The sequence below is a fragment of the Mytilus trossulus genome, chromosome 13 (genome assembly GCF_036588685.1).
Source record: "Mytilus trossulus isolate FHL-02 chromosome 13, PNRI_Mtr1.1.1.hap1, whole genome shotgun sequence".
In the NCBI taxonomy this organism is placed as follows: Eukaryota; Metazoa; Mollusca; class Bivalvia; order Mytilida; family Mytilidae; genus Mytilus; species Mytilus trossulus.
Genome location: NC_086385.1, coordinates 55,319,328 through 55,338,880, shown reverse-complemented (window position 1 = coordinate 55,338,880; position 19,553 = coordinate 55,319,328). Strand labels below are relative to the sequence as shown.

At 33.3% G+C, this 19,553-nt stretch overlaps 1 protein-coding gene across 4 annotated transcripts in view; it reads right to left on the bottom strand.

The window, feature by feature from the left end:
• LOC134694013 (inositol-trisphosphate 3-kinase homolog) overlaps positions 1-19,553 on the bottom strand; it is a 76,331-nt gene that overhangs the window by 25,810 nt on the left and 30,968 nt on the right. Inside the window, exon 1 of one of the 4 annotated variants that reach the window (XM_063555011.1) lies at positions 13,370-14,395. The exons of 2 other annotated variants lie outside the window; for them this stretch is intronic. In XM_063555011.1, the coding sequence (XP_063411081.1) occupies positions 13,370-13,795 (426 nt within the window). In that variant the 5' untranslated portion in view covers positions 13,796-14,395. Of the gene's footprint in view, positions 1-13,369; positions 14,396-19,553 lie in introns of those variants that run through there. One more of the 4 variants, XM_063555010.1, reaches the window with a different exon arrangement.

The following is a 19,553-nucleotide window of genomic DNA, read 5'->3' as shown; positions in this document are numbered from 1 at the left end:
ATTTTGTATAGTCAGCTATAAAAGGCCCAGAAATTACAAATTTCAAACATTTCAAACAAAATACTAACAGCCCAATTTATATACAAAACAATAAAGGAAAATATGGTAAACAGAAACAAAGAGCAGCCACTGAATTACTTACTCCTGACTTGGGACAGGCACATACAAAATGTGGTGGATTTGAACATGTTTGTAGGTACATAACACTCCCTTGAAGGGTGACAGTGGTATTACAGCACTACACATGAACACACTATAAAAACAAGTACAGCACCAGCTCATTTTTCAAATAAGATAACTAGTTAAGATAAGTAAGGTGTATTCACACTAACATAGTCAGTAAAGATAAGTGAGTTCAGATTCACACTAAGTTAGGCAGTAAAGTATAGTGAACATGTCTCCACACTAAGATAGGCAGAAAAGGTTAGAGAGTATACCTTCACACTAAGATAGGCAGTAAAGATTAGAGAGTATACCTTCACACTATGAAAGGCAGTAAAGATTAGAGAGTATACCTTCACATAAAGATAGGCAATAAAAATTAGAGAGTATACCTTCACACTATGATAGGCAGTAAAGATTAGAGAGTATACCTTCACACTATGATAGTCAGTAAAGATATGGGAGTATATCTTCACACTATGATAGGCAGTAAAGATTAGAGAGTATATCTTCACACTAAGATAGGCAGTAAAGATTAGAGAGTATACCTTCACACTATGATAGGCAGTAAAGATTAGAGAGTATACCTTCACACTATGATAGGCAGTAAAGATTAGTGAGTATATCTTCACACTATGATAGGCAGTAAAGATTAGAGAGTATACCTTCACACTATGATAAGCAGTAAAGATTAGTGGGTATATCTTCACACTATGATAGGCAGTAAAGATTAGTGAGTACATCTTCACACTCTGATAGGCAGTGAAGATTAGTGAGTACATCTTCACACTCTGATAGGCAGTAAAGATTAGTGAGTACATCTTCACACTAAGATAGGAAGTAAAGATTAGTGAGTACATATTCACACTAAGATAGACAGTAAAGATAAGTGAGTATGTCTTCACACTAAGATAGGCAGTAAAGATTAGTGAGTACTTCTTCACACTAAGATAGGCAGTAAAGATTAGAGAGTACATCTTCACACTAAGATAGGCAGTAAAGATTAGAGAGTACATCTTCACACTAAGATAGACAGTAAAGATTAGTGAGTACATCTTAACACTAAGATAGACAGTAAAGATTAGTGAGTACATCTTCGCACTATGATAGACAGTAAAGATTTTCTGAGTTTTATCTTCAGTCTAAGATAGGCAGTAAAGATTAGTGAGTACATATTCACACTTAGATAGACAGTAAAGATTTTTTGAGTTTTATCTTCAATCTAAGATAGACAGTAAAGATTAGTGACTATGTCTCCACACTAATATACAAAGTATAGATTAGTGAGTACATCTTAACACTAAGATCATCAGTAAAGATTAGGGAGCAGGTCTTCTCATTAAATCCTCATATTCACACATTTTTACTCAAATTAAGAACACATGGTCATATTCACACATTAATTAAAGACACTGATTAAAGAACATATTCTAGACACAAATTAAAGACCACAAGGTCACACCACACATTCACACTAATAAAACAACGGTCATAATTCACATAATCCAGCTTCAAAGAAAGAAAACATGGTCATTGCATTTAAATTAAATAAAGAGCACAAGGTCATATTTCTCACATTTATTAAAGACACTGATGAAAACACTTTGCCATACTCCACAAATTCATACTGAAGAACACATAGTCCACACATGAATTAAAGAGCACATGGTTATCATTCCTGACATTAATTAAAGCAAATAAAGATTACATGATGCAATTCCTCACTATCACATGGTCATTTATATTAACAGTTTTCAAATAGAAAAACGTTTATAAAGATTCATAAATTACGGCAGTATCAAAGGACAATAGGGATACATATAACACATAAATGCATCAAGTACACACCAGTATACAGTAGTATAATTAATGAGTAATTGCACTTTGCACTGGAAGCCCAAAACGTATACTAGTATATATTCCCATAAAATTGACAACCTTGCCATATATACATATAATGCACACACATTTATATATTCAAATGTTTCAGTGAACACCTTCACACTCAAACAGAACACTTATTGCATGCACGTAAGTTTAAAAAAATCTGTGCAAGTTTTATGTTAGGCTTAGCAATTGACCCGATAGCTTGTCAAAGTAGCACCAAAAAATGGTGCAAAAATGTTAACAATTGGTCTGAAGGCTTGTCAAAGCAGCATGGTGTAAGAAGTTAACCACTGATCCGATAGCTTGTCAGAGTAGCACAAAAAAATCAAAGAAAAACAACCAACAACTCACAGATAGGTTCATGATGCTGCTCTAAAACTCAAATTTCTAAAGCTGCAGGTACTGATAGTATATAGAAATTAAACATTAACCAAATGGGCTGAAGATAAACAAAGCTTTCATATGTTTTACAGAAACAAAACAGTCACACTATATTTGTACAGTTTAATATTGAATTGCATTTTCATTTTATCTAAAAATACAAAGTTTAAACAAATGGCTTTTGTACATTTTAACAGACAAAACATTCATATCAGAAATTTTGGCGTTGGCGTAATTATTTACTTTAAGTGTTAAAATGCCTTACATGTGTCTTAATGTTTTAGTAAATTATATAAGTGCATCTTATGTGAACATAATCCTTATAACAAAACATTATATAACAGTTGCTCTCAAAATGCTTTTGATGAGAACATTTCTTAAACTATTCATTTTCAATTGTTTCGTTCATTGGTAACGCATGATTTTGCCGTTTACTATTGACAAGGCCTTTTCATAGTTACCTTGCATTTCGGTATATTGTCTACTTTTCGTCTGTTGAAACTGAGACTTCACTTCACACATATGTGTTATATTAGTCTCAGGTTGAAAGTTCTTACAAAAAGTCGTCTGTTTCGGTGACCACCTTTTACGTTGGAATTTTCTATGACAATGTAGGTATAATAGTCCCAATTGATGACTCTTTCAAAGGTGACAGACCCATTGGGTCGTCCATCTAAACAAAACTGGTCATGTTTACTTTAATAATATAGAAATCTGTTAACGTAAACGCCGTGACAGTGGTCAATACAGCTATTTGTTATTTCTACCCACTCCGGAACATTCCTTTTATTATTGTTACTAATATTCAAATTCATAGTTGAGTGATCATTCCCTAGCTACCTCGAAGTACATGAACATTCACAAAGATGGTGTAAAAAATGTACATCCTTTTCAAATGCAAGGAACAGTGAACATGGGCCTACCAAGTAACAGTTTGTCAGAGAAATGAGCATCCTGTCTACATTGGCATTTTGGTTTTCCCGTAACATTTTCTTTTTACAGAAGATGATTATTTACATATTTGTAATTTCTCCTTACGGTTGAGGCTATTTAAACTGAATACCGGAACAGATAGACATATTTACTTGTGATGTAATATATCATCAATAAAACATACGTATTTCATATCAGTTCAAAAACACAAAAAATGATAAAAAGGTAAACATGATGTAGTTATAATAATATGATTGATCTCCGATGTTTCAAATGAGGTCTTTTATCCCGGATCCGGTTTCGCGCGTGCCATTTTTTTTTATCACAAATCCTGTATGGGGTGTACCCGATCAATTCTCAAATTGAATGCCTCCGATTTCTAATGTCAAAAATTGTAACAGCTCTTTCATTGTCGCTTTAAGAACCATATATATCATGTATTTATATGTATAGGTATTTCTACATTATAACATAATAGAAAGAGTTAAAAGTATGTAACTCGCAGACACCAGACACAGAAAGTTTTTTTTACATGGAAATCGGTTTCAAAAAACTTTACGTATTAGTCATTCCTTCAATTGTTTTCACTTAACTGACCAAGATTGAAATGCACAAATATTTGGCTTTGTGAGTCATCTTAAATTAACTGGAACCTGATCTATAGTACTCTAAATCAGTTTTTATAAAGAAATTTGACATAATATACCTTAATTGCATTTCGATCATACTCCTTCATCAAAAGTCGAAATGAAGAAACGCTTTGTAAATCCGAACTTATAACATTTCCATAAAGTTGACTTATGACTGAAAGAAGTCTTCCAGTCAGAGAGATGGATCGTTGCATCGTCTTCATATTTTTCATACTATAGTTGCTTTCGTTTATAGGTATAAGAAGATGTGGTATGAGTGCCAATTAGCAAACTCTCCATCCAATTCACAATTTGTAAAAGTAAACTATAAAAGATCAAAGTACGGTCATCAGCACGGATCCTTGTCTCACACCGAACATGCAGCTATAAATGGCCTCACAAATGACCAAAGAAAAAACATTCAAACGGGAAAACCAACGGTCTAATCTATGTTATATAAATGTACGTTATTTGAGATTGTAATTTTTTAACAGTTTACGAATGAATGCGGACGTTTACATATTGATAAACAGCTTCCTAGTAGATAAAGCTAGGTCTTGAATGAACTAACTAACACAGCATTTATTTAACCATCTTTGACGACCTTTTTAAGATTGCTAAAAATGTTTGTTTACCCTAAAACGATTTAAAACGTATAAACTTTCTTTTGAAACTATCAATTTAGATCAATTTCCAACATACATTTCACTATATATTTGTACCAGCTAGAGTATATGTCTCTTCTATAAGTACGTATGCAATGAGACAGCAACCTAACACCCCCTCCCCAGAGATTACACCAAGAAGTCAACCTACGATCTCAAAATCGAGTTAAAATATAGATTTCTAAATTCATAATGTTCATATGAGCACGCGAGTTCCAATAGATCTTTATTTCAATCAGATAGTGCGAGTGTAATATAAAAAAGAAGATGTGGTATGATTGCCAATGAGACAACTATCCACAAAAGACCAAAATGACACAAACATTAACAATTATAGGTCACCATACGGCCTTCAACAATGAGCAAAGCCCATACCGCATATAGTCAGTTATAAAAGGCCCCGATAATACAATGTAAAACAATTCAAACGAGAAAACTAACGGACTTATTTATGTAAAAAAATAAAGCTATATTGTCCAGTGCAGACATGTTCATATTGTGCAATATATAAGCAGAGAGCTGATTCAGAGTTCTGGTAAAAAATAGCGCCGTGAGTATAGAGAAGCGATATTTGTTTTAACGATGATATGCTCAAATTGATATTTTCATATTAAAAGGATGGAGGCAACAACCTCTACCATCCTACTTCATCCGCCACTGCGCTGTAACCATAATATTTAAAACTAATATATGAGAAACATAAATAATAACAACTTACGGCGAGGTTGTGAGGTTGCAACCCTTCCATTGTTTTTTTCTCAAGCGTTTGAGTTAATAAGCATCCTTGTTATAATATGCCGGTGTGTCAGCTAAATAATTACCAATTTAATAATAAGTTTTAGTTTTGTATCTGGTGATTAGATTCTACAGAATAGCGTGTGGCTATTTGGGACATGTTGGCAATTTTTTTTTCTAAGAAGAAGGAATATATTTTTATCTAATTATGGTTCATGTTCGGTGGTAAATATTTCATGCACGAAAATTTCGGGACGAAGAAAGAATAAAACAGGCAAGTTTTAGCATAGTAAAAAGAAAGAACAATACTAAGAACAGAAGAAGAGAGACCGATTTTGCGAACAAAGGAAGAAAGAAAGACCGATACTGCGAACAAAGGAAGAAAGAAAGACCGATATTGCGAACAAAGGAAGAAAGAAATACCGATATTGAGAACGAAGGAAGAAAGAAAGACCGATATTGCGAACAAAGAAAAAAAGAAAGACCGATTTTGCGAACAAAGGAAGATAGAAAGACCGATATTGAGAACGAAGGAAGAAAAAAAGACCGATATTGCGAACAAAGGAAGAAAAAAAGACCGATATTGAGCACGAAGGAAGAAAGAAAGACCGATATTGCGAACAAAGAAAAAAAAAGACCGATATTGCGAGCAAAGAAAGAAAGACGACAGATATTGAGAACGAAATATGAAGGAAAGACCGATATTAAGAACGAAAGACCGATATTGAGAACGAAAGAAGAAAGAAAGACCGATATTGAGAACGAAGGAAGAAAGACAGACCAATATTGAGAACGAAAGAAGAAAGAAAGACCGATTTTGCAATTGGGAACAAAAGAAAAAAAAGAAAGACCGATATTTGGAAATCCACAATCGATTATCGAACGTAATCGCCGGGTAGTGTGTAAAATTGATTATATTTCATTCTTGTCATTTGTCACTTATTTTTTTTTTAATATTTGAACAAAAATCTAATTTTGTTTAGTTGAGCTTTTATTGCATCTCATTTTAATTTAAATGTGTATTACAGGGGTAAATTCAGTAAATAAATATACGTCATCAGGGACCGCCCATTTAGGGGAGAGCTTTCTGTATAACACTGAAGTTATATGGTCTTCTGATTGGCAGATAATGTTTGTAATAAATATTTTTTAGTAGATGGATCAAAACTAGAGTTGAAAAAAAAACAAAAAATAAATGCTGAATGTACTAATTTTTTTCCCTTCAGGGTTGAAAAGTAATGGGGGTCAGTATGGGAATTCAGTGCGAATCTACATTGTTTGTAAACAAGGCCATATGAATGCCCAAAAATGCAGCATGACCCTATGTTTTTATTGTTGCAAAAGATAGGGCTACATTTGTACTTTCATGAATGATATATGAAAGATTTTAATTTCTAAAGGTAAATCAGGTATAAATTTATTTCCACACATAGATTAGCATTAAAGTCAATGGGAGATTTTTTACTGAATTTACCCCTATAGGAAAATATGCACTTTTTCACTGTACTTGTCCAAGGCCACACAATAATCACAAAACTCATTTCCTGCAAATGTTCATGTAAAGGAAGGATTTTGGAACCATTTAAAGCTGTTTTTTACACAAATTTCTATCTTTTACTGTGGCTATCCAGGATGCACTCAGTGTACAGTGAGAGAAGCATGAAGTATATTTTAAAAATCAGTTTTGTGTCCAGATTGAAAGAAACAATAGAAATTACACTTGAGAGTTATGATATCAATGAAAGGCATGAATATTCTCCCCATTTACATCACATTTTACACATATTTCTTCTCATAATGTATAAAATCATATGAAAAAAATGGATTACCTCCCTTTGACGGAGTTTTTTTTTTTTTTAGCTGTGTTCCCCATGTTAAGTTGTAGAACAAGTGGTAAATAAGCACTTTTCTAGTATTTTAACACTCGAATAATCTGACCGCATGAAGGTATTCATTTATTTTTACATAACGCTTTGCGTTTCTTTATTTAAAGAATATACTAGACAAGTTTTCATGATTACAGGTCCTTCATCTATGAAACAAGTGTTAAAATGTTTGTAATTGGATTTTCAAGTTAAATTATTGCTTTTAAATACTCTCAATTGTTACTTCAATCTCCCAAATGTAAATTTTGGTCATACCTAATCTTATTTTTTCATATTTGGCACTTTTTTCTACTTCAGTTCTAGCTGTCTAGTTTTGGCGAAGAACCCATCCTGATGTCCGGGTAACAGGAATTTCTGCAGAGTGATTGTCAATGACATTTTGTGAAATTTACAAGTAATTAAAACACAGATTTAGTATAATGAAACATAATTGTTGTTTTATTTGGTATGAAACTGCTTAAAAAAGCCTTTGAAAAGTCTTTTTGTGGTCTTTTCATGGTATTTAACCAAACACTTCCATATAAGGAAAAAAACTAATTAAGAGTACACCAAGACTTTAGTTTCTACATGTACTTGCAATACTACTCAAAGCAAACACAGAAAACAATTCATATTTATTAAACATAGTATTTTACACCATTCTTTTAAAAACAGTCAATGCCCAACTGTATATACCAAATATACATTGGCCGCAGTATGGGCTGTAGTATAAATTTTGCTCTATCTTTACAAATTCAGCATTTTTGAAGGTGGTATTGAAACTGGAACTTGAAAATTGGATACATTACATGTTTAATACAAAAAAAGATGGAAAAGAAGTAAAGAAGTCTCTTATAGGGGTAAATTCAGTAAATAAATATACGTCATCAGGGACCGCCCATTTAGGGGAGAGCTTTCTGTATAACACTGAAGTTATATGGTCTTCTGATTGGCAGATAATGTTTGTAATAAATATTTTTTAGTAGATGGATCAAAACTAGAGTTGAAAAAAAATAAAAAATAAATGCTGAATGTACTAATTTTTTTCCCTTCAGGGTTGAAAAGTAATGGGGGTCAGTATGGGAATTCAGTGCGAATCTACATTGTTTGTAAACAAGGCCATATGAATGCCCAAAAATGCAGCATGCCCTATGTTTTTATTGTTGCAAAAGATAGGGCTACATTTGTACTTTCATGAATGATATATGAAAGATTTTAATTTCTAAAGGTAAATCAGGTATAAATTTATTTCCACACATAGATTAGCATTAAAGTCAATGGGAGATTTTTTACTGAATTTACCCCTACAGTGATATGACATTATCTTTTAAAGATCAGAAGAAAAAAATAGTTGTGACCAAACCTCTAAAAAATAGCGTGTAAATTGCTACTACCTTTTTAAAGATCGGTAATTTAACGATGGAGATCATCGTTACAAATCTAAATATCTCCGACCTATAACAAAACTCCCGAGATATCATAATAGTGTAGATCTTATAATATATTGCGTTGTCATACTGACAACACTGTCAAATATTTGGAGGTCACCTTTTATTTAGAAAAGGGTAGATAACAATCTGAGGGGAAAAATCGCATGCCCTCGCCTCTCTCACAAAGTGTGGAGACAGGATCTGTTTTATAGTCAGATAATATAGATACATGTAATAGGTTTGTTAACCCGAATAATTCAGTCGTTATATTCCACTTACTACATTAAGTAGGAGAGATCGATTACGGAGAGGGATTGAATTATTCGGGTTATAGGTTTGTTAACAAATCGTGTATGCATGCGTATTATTTTTTTCCAAATTTTTGAGACCAAAGTATTGCATCATATTTCCTCCTCCTGCGTGTATAGAATATTTGTTGTCATATTATATGAATCGAACCCACCTATTACAGCTTCATAGGTGCTAGACAACACAATACACGTAGATATAGAAGTATTCGATTTTAACGCATACCTTTAATAACCGGCTTCATATTACAATTATTATTTCTGTGTGGCGATATATATCTTCCTATATCTATATAAATTTTCGTACAGAAAAATATATTGGCGTGCGTGTTTGCAATATCTTTTTAAAATAGAAAACTATGAAAAGTTGATATTAAACGATCGATTGAAAATATAAGGTGAAACTGATATCGTTTGTCGGTGAACTTCCGATCATCCTAATGTGCTATAAGGAGCTGTAACATTTATGATATAGTTTACAAACTTGATGCTACTTATGTATTACATATATACCAAAACATGAAGGTCATGAGCATGTAATTCAGTTGTTGTCGTTTGTTGCTGTGTTAAATTTGTTTTTCGTTCATTAGTTGAAAACATAAATTAGGCCATTAGTATTTCGTTTAAATTGTTGAACATTTGTCAATGTATATCTATAGCTGACAGTGCGGTATTGGGATTGCTGTACGGGACCTTTATTTGTTAATTACTGTATCATTTTGTCTCTTATGGAGAGCTTTCATATTTGCACTCATACCACATCTTCTTATTTTAATAAGGGTCTCATAAGCCTTCATATAAAGGGGTTTAATTTTGAGTTTTAATAGACATTAAAGATTTTTTTTTCAATTTCGCTGAATTTTTTTGTGTACATGTATATCTTAAAATGAATTACATTTTGTGAATAAGCACACGTTTCCTAAAATTCTTTCTATTGAAATAACACAAGGAGGAAATGAAGATCTAGTCAATCGTTCATTCACTCATGTACTTTTACGTTTTATAACATCGAAAACATACGTATATTTGTCATAATACAATAATCATAATAAAAAGATAAATGACCCTTAGTGATAATGACATTATTATGCACGACAAGGTTAAAGGGCAACAATAAAAATAGATATAAATGTTAATTCCCTGTCATTACCTATACTAGTTGACTACTGTGGTACATGTACTATCATATGTATTCGACAGTAGAACATACAGACATCAATTATTATAGACATTTCCGTAGAAGGGTATTTTTCTTAGAAACGTTAGGGGACGACCATTTGATATTCTGGGGGGGGGGGGGGGGGGGGGGGGGGGGGGGGGGGGGGGGGGCCCAGGAGGATTTGTTTTTGATCGGTTATTTATTTTTGTAAACTGAGAGGACAGATTATTCATTTTCTGCACTATTGATGCAAGATTTTTCATTTTCATTAAAGCAAGGGACTGATTATTCATTTTCACAACTATATTCATGATATTCGAAAACATACAATTTTTTTAAATATTTGTTAATTATGAATAATACATGTAGAGTCAAGTCATAGGGCGTGTTTGGATATACGCCTGAGGCTTCCTATGGTTACCCATAGGTACCTATGGTTTGATATTTTGTGTATAAAATATCAAACCATAGGTACCTATGGGTAACCATAGGAAGCCTCAGGCGTATATCCAAACACACCCAGTATGTACCATTTAATCAGAAAAGATCATTATCCCCTGCAGAAATTTTAAGATTCAAGATTTCATTCATAACCTCAGACACATACTTGTGTACAAGGGGACAGTATAATATACAAACATTTTAAGATAATACATAGCGATACAGGACAAACAAAACACAAATACATAGTAATAATTATATTATAAAAGACAATTGGTATAATTAGATTAAGTATTTTTTAATTTTCTTCACGAAATAATAAATTATTTATATTCCCAAGCAATATATATGTACATGTATATTTGAAATGTGAAATTTTTTTTGAAGGGTTTTGGAACCGCTGAAGGCCCAAGAAGCTATAGACCTGCTGAGTTATTTATTTTCAATACATTGCAAGTCAGGTTATTTATTTTCAAACAACCACAGAACAAACCATTTATTTTTGTGATTATCAAGGCTGAGTTATTTATTTTCAAAATCCTCCTGCCCCCCCCCCCCCCCCCCCCCCCAGAATATCAAATGGTCGTCCCCTTACGTTGTATTTTATGATAAAAGTAACTAGATAAAATCAAAATTATAGGAATAGGTGAGGCCATAACAAAAAATATTCGTGTTTGCCCTAACCCTACCTACCCAGAAAATAGCTGCATACTAAAAATCGTTTATTATCATGGCCTGATGTCAGAGAAGACTTAAAATCCTGACACTTCAATTTCAATTTGCCGAAGAAAAAAAAAGAAAATGCTTCTTTACCTAACCCAGTCTCCACCTTATGGTACGATTTGGGCAAATCAAACTATATTTAAGTGTGGCCTGAATTAAACCCTTTATACATCCTCCCTCCCCCTTTATTTTTTATAATGTATCGTCATATGATACCTGCGACAATGCATCAGTGGTCGATATGCAAGTAACATCGATGAACATGTAGCATTTGACTTGTGACGAATAAAATGGTCCTTTTATATCTCAACCATTATTCCCCTAGCTCTCGATCAGTGAAAATAGGTTCATGGAAAACTTTACAAAACACTTGATTATTGTCGGGATAAAAGACGAACTGATATCAGCCATAATACAAACACAATACCACCACGGATATAACGTCAACAATACAAACAAAAAACAGGGAGATCTTTCATTAAGAATCGATATTTTTTTTCAATATCTAATCCTCGACTTAAATGGTATACATGTATATGTTTTTCAGTTTTCACATGTTTACACTGACTAATAAATGCACCAGAGACGTAGTATTATATATGTCTGTGTCTGCACTAAAATTCGGGTATCATGGCAAATTTATAAAACTCAAAGTATAGATTAAAATGATAGATTTCAATGTGTTAAACAATCTCTCTGTTCAAACACGAAGACGGGAATGACAGTTTGTATACAAACGGAATATAGTAAACTTTATTGCAAAACAAAACCCCGGATGGTTTAAGCAAAACATATTATAAAACAAACGGCATATATGCAAATACATGGTAATGCTTTTATATAGCTTAAAAGGTGTATACACAGGCTGAGAAATTATCATCAACTTTTCTTTAAATTATTTCACTCTGACACGGGGTCGGAATTATAAAGTTGATAAAACCTTGTGGAATTGAAATATCTACATGTACACAGAGATACCACATAGTCTTGTTATGTCAACGTAGACACATTTGTATAGAACTGTTATTCTACCGATTATAAATTTAACTTGAAAACGAAAAAAAATAACAAAAAACAAATATGTAACAAATAAACAAACGACAACCACTGAATTACAGGCTCCTGACTTGGGATAGACACATAAATATACAGAGGCTGGATAATTAAAATCAAATTTTCCTTAAATTATTTAACTCGCAGGGTCAGATTATAAAGTTGATAAAACCTTGTGGAATTGGAATACATATATATATATGTGTATCTACATACACAAAGATACCACATAATCTTGTTATGTTAAAGTAGACACATTTTTATGAAACTTTCATTCTATCGTATACAAATTTAACTTAAAACCGAAAAGATTTTTTTTCTCCAAAATCACGTTTAAAGGTTGTAATATAAGTTGTGATTGTCTGTTTCTTCACAGACAACCCCGATTCATCGTCTTTTCAAAACCACTTCAGGTTTTTGTAGTCTGTTTTATCGGAGAAAGTCTATGTATATAATGAAGTAGACACCAGAAGTTGAGAATTCAACATTCAAAACAACACTATTTCCTCTGTCTTAGATCTCATAAGATGTAGGCCCAACGAAAGCAGTCAACAGATCGATGTTCAAGAGGAAATCTTTTCATCATTAAACATCAACAAAGAAGTTGAAACATTCTGTTCTTATTCAATTGATCTTTTCAATAGAGGATATTATTCAGATGTAATAGGGGCGTCAACTTGCTTGCAGTATATCTGATTATCCAATGTATTCGTCAAATCCCCAACCCTTTCTATCAACAAACATTACATAAAAGAGAGGGATTGTAAAATAGATACAGAGGGGGAAATGTGCAGAATAAAAAGCCAAAATAGAGAAAAATAGTAAAACAAATAAAGACCAAAGAATAACGAATATCTATAAAAAGAAGAAAGAATGATGGCAAAAAATATATAAAACAAGATTGTAGAGAAAATACAAGAGTATAGAGAAAAATAGTCTAAACCATAAAAGAATAAAGAAAGGAATAAAGACTCATAAAACCTAGCTATTATACTTACCAATGCTAAAAGATTGGCAAAGGCTGTAATGTTCATGCTTTGTGGCGAGTTTTTACGGAGATTGTTTTTCATTTCTTTGACCATAGAACACCTATTACAATGTCCCCTGTGTTTGAACCCCTTATTGACTGTTTTAGACTCGGTGTCTTCACAAGCGTTACACATCTTATATCCTTTCCACTTAGGGAAAATAGAATAGGCCTTCCCTTGAACGTCTTTTGACGAATTGTTCACCTCCGCTGCTAAGTTTTTACTTTGGAAAGTTTTGTCCTTGGATACATCTGCCGTGATATCGTTAAATTGACTTCCACTCGCCTTCGCCGCGCTGTTTTGAATTTTCTTAGATCGAACACGTCTTGCAAGGTATAAAGTTTCAACATTTGAGTCGGATTCTGGTATTCCATCTTGACTATGAAAACAACCCATGTTTTTGTTAAATCCTCTTTTAATTCACGGTTTATTATTAAAAAGAATTTAAATTACTTCCTCCTTTAAACTAAAGTTAAACATAATCACTTCCGAATATACATTTAACCAAACACTATACTGTATATTTCACTCTAGTCATAAACTGTCGAATTTCTAAAACTACGACTTTAAATTGTAAAAATTGACAAATGTTGATGTACGGTGGTTTTACAATACATATATCTCGCACCTGCTGGCTACAGTATAAAACAGTACATATAATTCATCATCAGATATTATCTAAGGTGCGTGAAAACTCTGTTCATACGTAACAATTAGTCCCACTTCAAATGAGTTTCCTTCCGGTAGGTTTTAAAAATACATTTCGATGGATACAGGTCACTGTTGAATGAATAATACTCATCTCATATCAAACAATACATGTACATGTATGTTATAAAATAGTTCCGTATTTCACTTCCAACACCGATAACGGTTTAGAAATCTGATCGTTGAAGAATGAAATTGTTTACTTAAATCGACAGACCACTTGAGAAGATTATATTTTACCTGAAAATCAATCTCAGGTATGACAATAATGTATCAGAAACATGTAGATAGATAGATAAGTAATAATATTGACACTTCACACATCACCTGGTTACTATAGAAACGGATAACGGACCAATGGGCAGTGACATTGAATTAAAGAGGTGATTAAAAGACTAATGCATGACACTGAAAAAGGACAAGTTTGTCAAAAGCCGTATGGGGAATATATTTATATATTTTTCCTTCAATTCTTCCTATTATAATTAACAACTTTTGCTGTTGTTGTTATAATATTATCAAATTAAAGAGATGTATAAGACTAGTGACACTGAAAAAGGACATGTTTGTCAAAAGCCGTATGGGGAATATATTTATATCTTTTTCCTTCAATTCTTCCTATAATAATTATCCACTGTTGCTGTTTTGTTATAAGATTATTGAATTAAAGAGGTGATTAAAAGACTATGAAAAAGGACATGTTTGACAAAAGCCGAATGGGGAATTATATCTTCAATTTTTCCTTCAATTCTTCCTATTATAATTATCCACTGTTGCTATTTTGCAATAAGTTTAGATTTTGAGTAAAACGTATATATTTCGTATTGAAAGCATTTTTGGAGAACATTTATTTTAGAAGTTCTGAAAACGTATATAAATGTTACCTTGATTATATCTTGACAATTCAAACTTGCTGTTTAACATAAATATAACGCCTGGTAAATTGTTAAAAATTAACAAAATATATGATTTAACTATTTATATCCTGGGTTAGTACAATAGTCCCTTTTATAACTTCCTCTACAATGTGTGTTTGTATTAAACATGCACAATTAATCACAGGTATACTCGTCTTTTTTACCTATATAATTTAATATGTCTTTAAAAAAAACTACCTACATGATTCAAGTAATATATGTCTCTAAATAATTTTTTTTTTACCTATTTAGTATGAAATTTTTTCGGGGACAAGGGCAATTTAAAATCAATCTGTTATTTCTGTAAAGTTTCAAGTTTGGTTTAATAATTACGCACGTATATTTCTTGCGGTAAAGTTTGTTTATAAGATACTAAAAGCGGAATGTTAACATTGTTTTTAGTATGGTCATGAATGTACATGTCCGGTGTCTGAAAGGGTTCGTCTGACTTCATTTCATTGGCTTATTTGTAAACGTTTAGATTTTCTAATAAAGTCCGTTTTTCAGCTACTATCAGCAATGGGTCAACTATATTTGATGTAAAAAAATGTGTGTCAGTTACTGTATACGTCCGTCTGACAGTGTATATGTTCGTCTGAAAGTGTATATATCCGTCTGAGAATGTATATGTCCGTCTGACAGTGTATATGTCCGTCTGACAGTGTATATGTCCGCCTGTCAGTGTATATGTCCGTCTGGTAGTGTATATGTCCATCTGGTAGTGTACATATCCGTCTGGCAGTGTATATGTCCTTCTGACAGTGTATATGTCCGTCTGGTAGTGTATATGTCCGTCTGACAGTGTAAATGTCCGTCTTACAGTGTATATGTCCATCTGTCAGTTTATATGTCCGTCTGGTAGTGTATATGTCCGCCTGTCAGTGTATATGTCCGTCTGGTAGTGTATATGTCCGTCTGACAGTGTATATGTCCGTCTGGTTGTGTATATGTCCGCCTGTCAGTGTTTATGTCCGTCTGGTAGTGTATATGTCCTTCTGACAGTGTATATGTCCGTCTGGTAGTGTATATGTCCGTCTGACAGTGTATATGTCCGTCTGGTAGTGTATATGTCCGTCTGGTAGTGTATATGTCCGAATGTCAGTGTATATGTCCGTCTGGTAGTGTATTTGTCCTTCTGACAGTGTATATGTCCGTCTGGTAGTGTATATGTCCGTCTGGTAGTGTATATGTCCGTCTTGTAGTGTATATGTCCTTCTGGTAGTGTATATGTCCGTCTTGTAGTGTATATGTCCGTCTGGTAGTGTACATGTCCGTCTGGCAGTGTATATGTCCGTCTGGTAGTGTATATGTCCGTCTGGTAGTGTATATGTCCGTCTGGTAGTGTATATGTCCGTCTGGTAGTGTATATGTCCGTCTGGTAGTGTATATGTCCGTCTGGTAGTGTATATGTCCGTCTGACAGTGTATATATCCGTCTGACAGTGTAAATGTCCGCCTGGTAGTATAATTCCGTCTGACGGTGTATATTTCCGTCCGGCCGTGTATATGTCCGTCTGGTAGTGTTTATGTCCGTCTGGTAGTGTATATGTCCGTCTGGCAGTGTATACAATATGTCCGTCCAACAGTGTATATATCCGTCTGACAGTGTCGACTTGTCTGACAGTGTATATGTCCGGCTGACAGTGTATATGTCCGTCTGGCATTGTAATGTCCGTCTGACAATGTAAAACAATTCAAGCATTTATTTATGTCATCTTTATTTGTTGTAAGGTACTATTCTTAGATGTACATGGTCGTATGGCTCTGGTCTCATTTGTATGAATACACACAATTTATGTAAATAGTCTGACAATACAAAATGTATCCGAACGGGCTTCAGAAACAGGACGAAAAGCAAGGCTCGCCGAGATGATCTATTTCGTATCGAGTATACAACTTAATTCTATAATTCTGAGTATGTACATATATTGTTCTATCTAGTAATTTAAATACACACTTCAATTACCGCCTAGAAAGCTCAAAATCAATTGTCACGTAAAACAAAATAAATGTGCACAGTTTTCTTGAAGCTGAGTAGATTTGTACATGGACACATATACCACATATTTATTTGTATATATCCGTTATTTGTACAATAATTAATTGGTTGTAGAATAAAATGAATTAAGTCTATTTGATACCTGTTGAAACACTTTTACCAATATCAGCATAGGCGAAACATTTGAGCGTGTGCACTCTTATTACAAGATTCATAAAATTGATGTCATACTAAACTCCAAAACATACAAATGAACTAAAATGAAAAAAATAAATAAATATAAGACTTACAAAGGCCAGAGGCGCCTTACTCCTTTAGACAGGCGTACAAATTCTGTGGGGTTAAACTTGTTTTGTGAGATCTTAACCCCCCCCCCCCCCACACACACACCTGTACACCCAGCCAATTTAGAATAAACAAACACACATGAATACACACAGTAACACTCAGTTTAAAAAAAGTTAGAGTCTGATATCAGATTAAGATACAGAAGAAACAAAGCAAAATGACAATAGTACATAAATTTACAGAGGACTACAAGCAATTACTGACATGCCAGCTCCAGACCTCAATTAATTTAGACTGATTGAAATATTTTGTCTTCATCATAGCAATTACTGACATGCCAGCTTCAGACCTCAATTAGACTGATTGGAGTATTTTCATCTAAGAAAAGTAAACCCAGTACAATACCTCCCGTTAGCTAGGGTTTAGTAAAATACCATCGTTAAATACATTAGAAGAACCTAACCAAAGTCGTTTTTGGCAAACCCGGTGTAGATTTTAAACTTTTTTTAAATAAAATTGTTTTCAACATCTTTTCAATATGCTCCTTGTTAAGTGTATGTCACTGACAAGTGTATACAGTAATGAGAAAAAAGATACAGAATTCGTTCTGAATATGCATTAAATATCGCCCCCTTGGTCGGTAAATATGCATCAAATATCGCTCCCTTGGTCGGTGAATATGCATTACAAATGGCCCCTTTGGTGTAAATATGCATTACATATTGCCTCCTTGGTGTGAATATGCATTACATATCGCCCCCTTGGTCAGTGAATATGCATTAAATATCGCCCCCTTGGTCGGTAAATATGCATTAAATATCGCCCCTTGCAATCGTAACTACTCGGCCATTCTCGCTATGCAGTGTGACTATGTATTACATATTGCCTCCTTGGTCTGAATATGCCACTGACATATCGCCCCCTTGGTCAGTGAATATGCATTAAATATCGCCCCCTTGGTCGGTAAATATGCATTGAATATCGCCCCTTGCAATCGTAACTACTCGGCCATTCTCGCTATGCAGTACAAAAACTTCGTGCAACCAGAAAGGCCGATTTTCCGATTGCGCCCCCTTGGTCAGTGACATATGGCCCCTTTGGTATGAATATGCATTACATATCGACTCCCGTGTGTTTAAGCATGTATCAAATATGAGCTACAGTTTAAACTTTTGAGGACAATATCAGATCAATGACATGTTAACAGCAAATAACACAGAAAAAAATGTCTATATGAAATCTGAGGAACGAGTAATATTATATAGAGTTTACACATTTCTTGATTACTGGAGATTACTCTTAAACAAAATTGTATATGAATTCTTAAATTTTGTGATTATATATATAATTAATCTGTTAAAAATAATAATATTTCATGTGAAAACATTCGTATATCAATGTGGCCACCCACACTTATGACACTTATGATACACGAACGAATTATTATCAAAATTTATCTCACAAGTATCTCCAGACTGATCTCACAAAGTCTCTTTATACAGATATCACAAAATCTTTTTATACTGATCTCACAAATACTTTTTATACTGATCTCACAAAGTCTCTTTATACTGATCTCACAAGGTCTCTTTATACTGATCTTACAAAGTCTCTTTATACTGATCTCACAAAGTCTCTTTTTATTGATCTCACATAGTCTTTTTATACTGATCTCACAAAGTCTCTTTATACTGATCTCACAAAGTCTCTTTATACTGACCTGACATAGTCTTTTTATACTGATCTCACAGTCTCTTTGTACTGATCTTACAAAGTCTTTTTATACTGATCTCACAAAGTCTCTTTATACTGATATAACAAAGTCAAGTCTCTTTATACTGATCTCACAAGGTCTCTTTATACTGATCTCACAAAGTCTCTTTATCCTGATCTCACAAAGTCTTTTTTACACTGATCTCACAGGGTCTCTTTATACTGATCTCACAAAGTCAAGTCTCTTTATACTGATCTTGAAAGTCTCTTTATACTGATCTTACAAAGTCTTTTTATACTGATCTCACAAAGTCTCTTTATACTGATCTCACAAAGTCAAGTCTCTTTGTACTGATCTCACAAAGTCAAGTCTCTTTATACTGATCTCACAAAGTCAAGTCTATTCATACTGATCTCACAAAGTCTTTTTATACTGATCTCACAAAGTCTCTTTATATTGATCTCACAAAGTCTCTTTATACTGATCTCACAAAGTCTCTTTATAATGATCTCACAAAGTCTTTTTATAC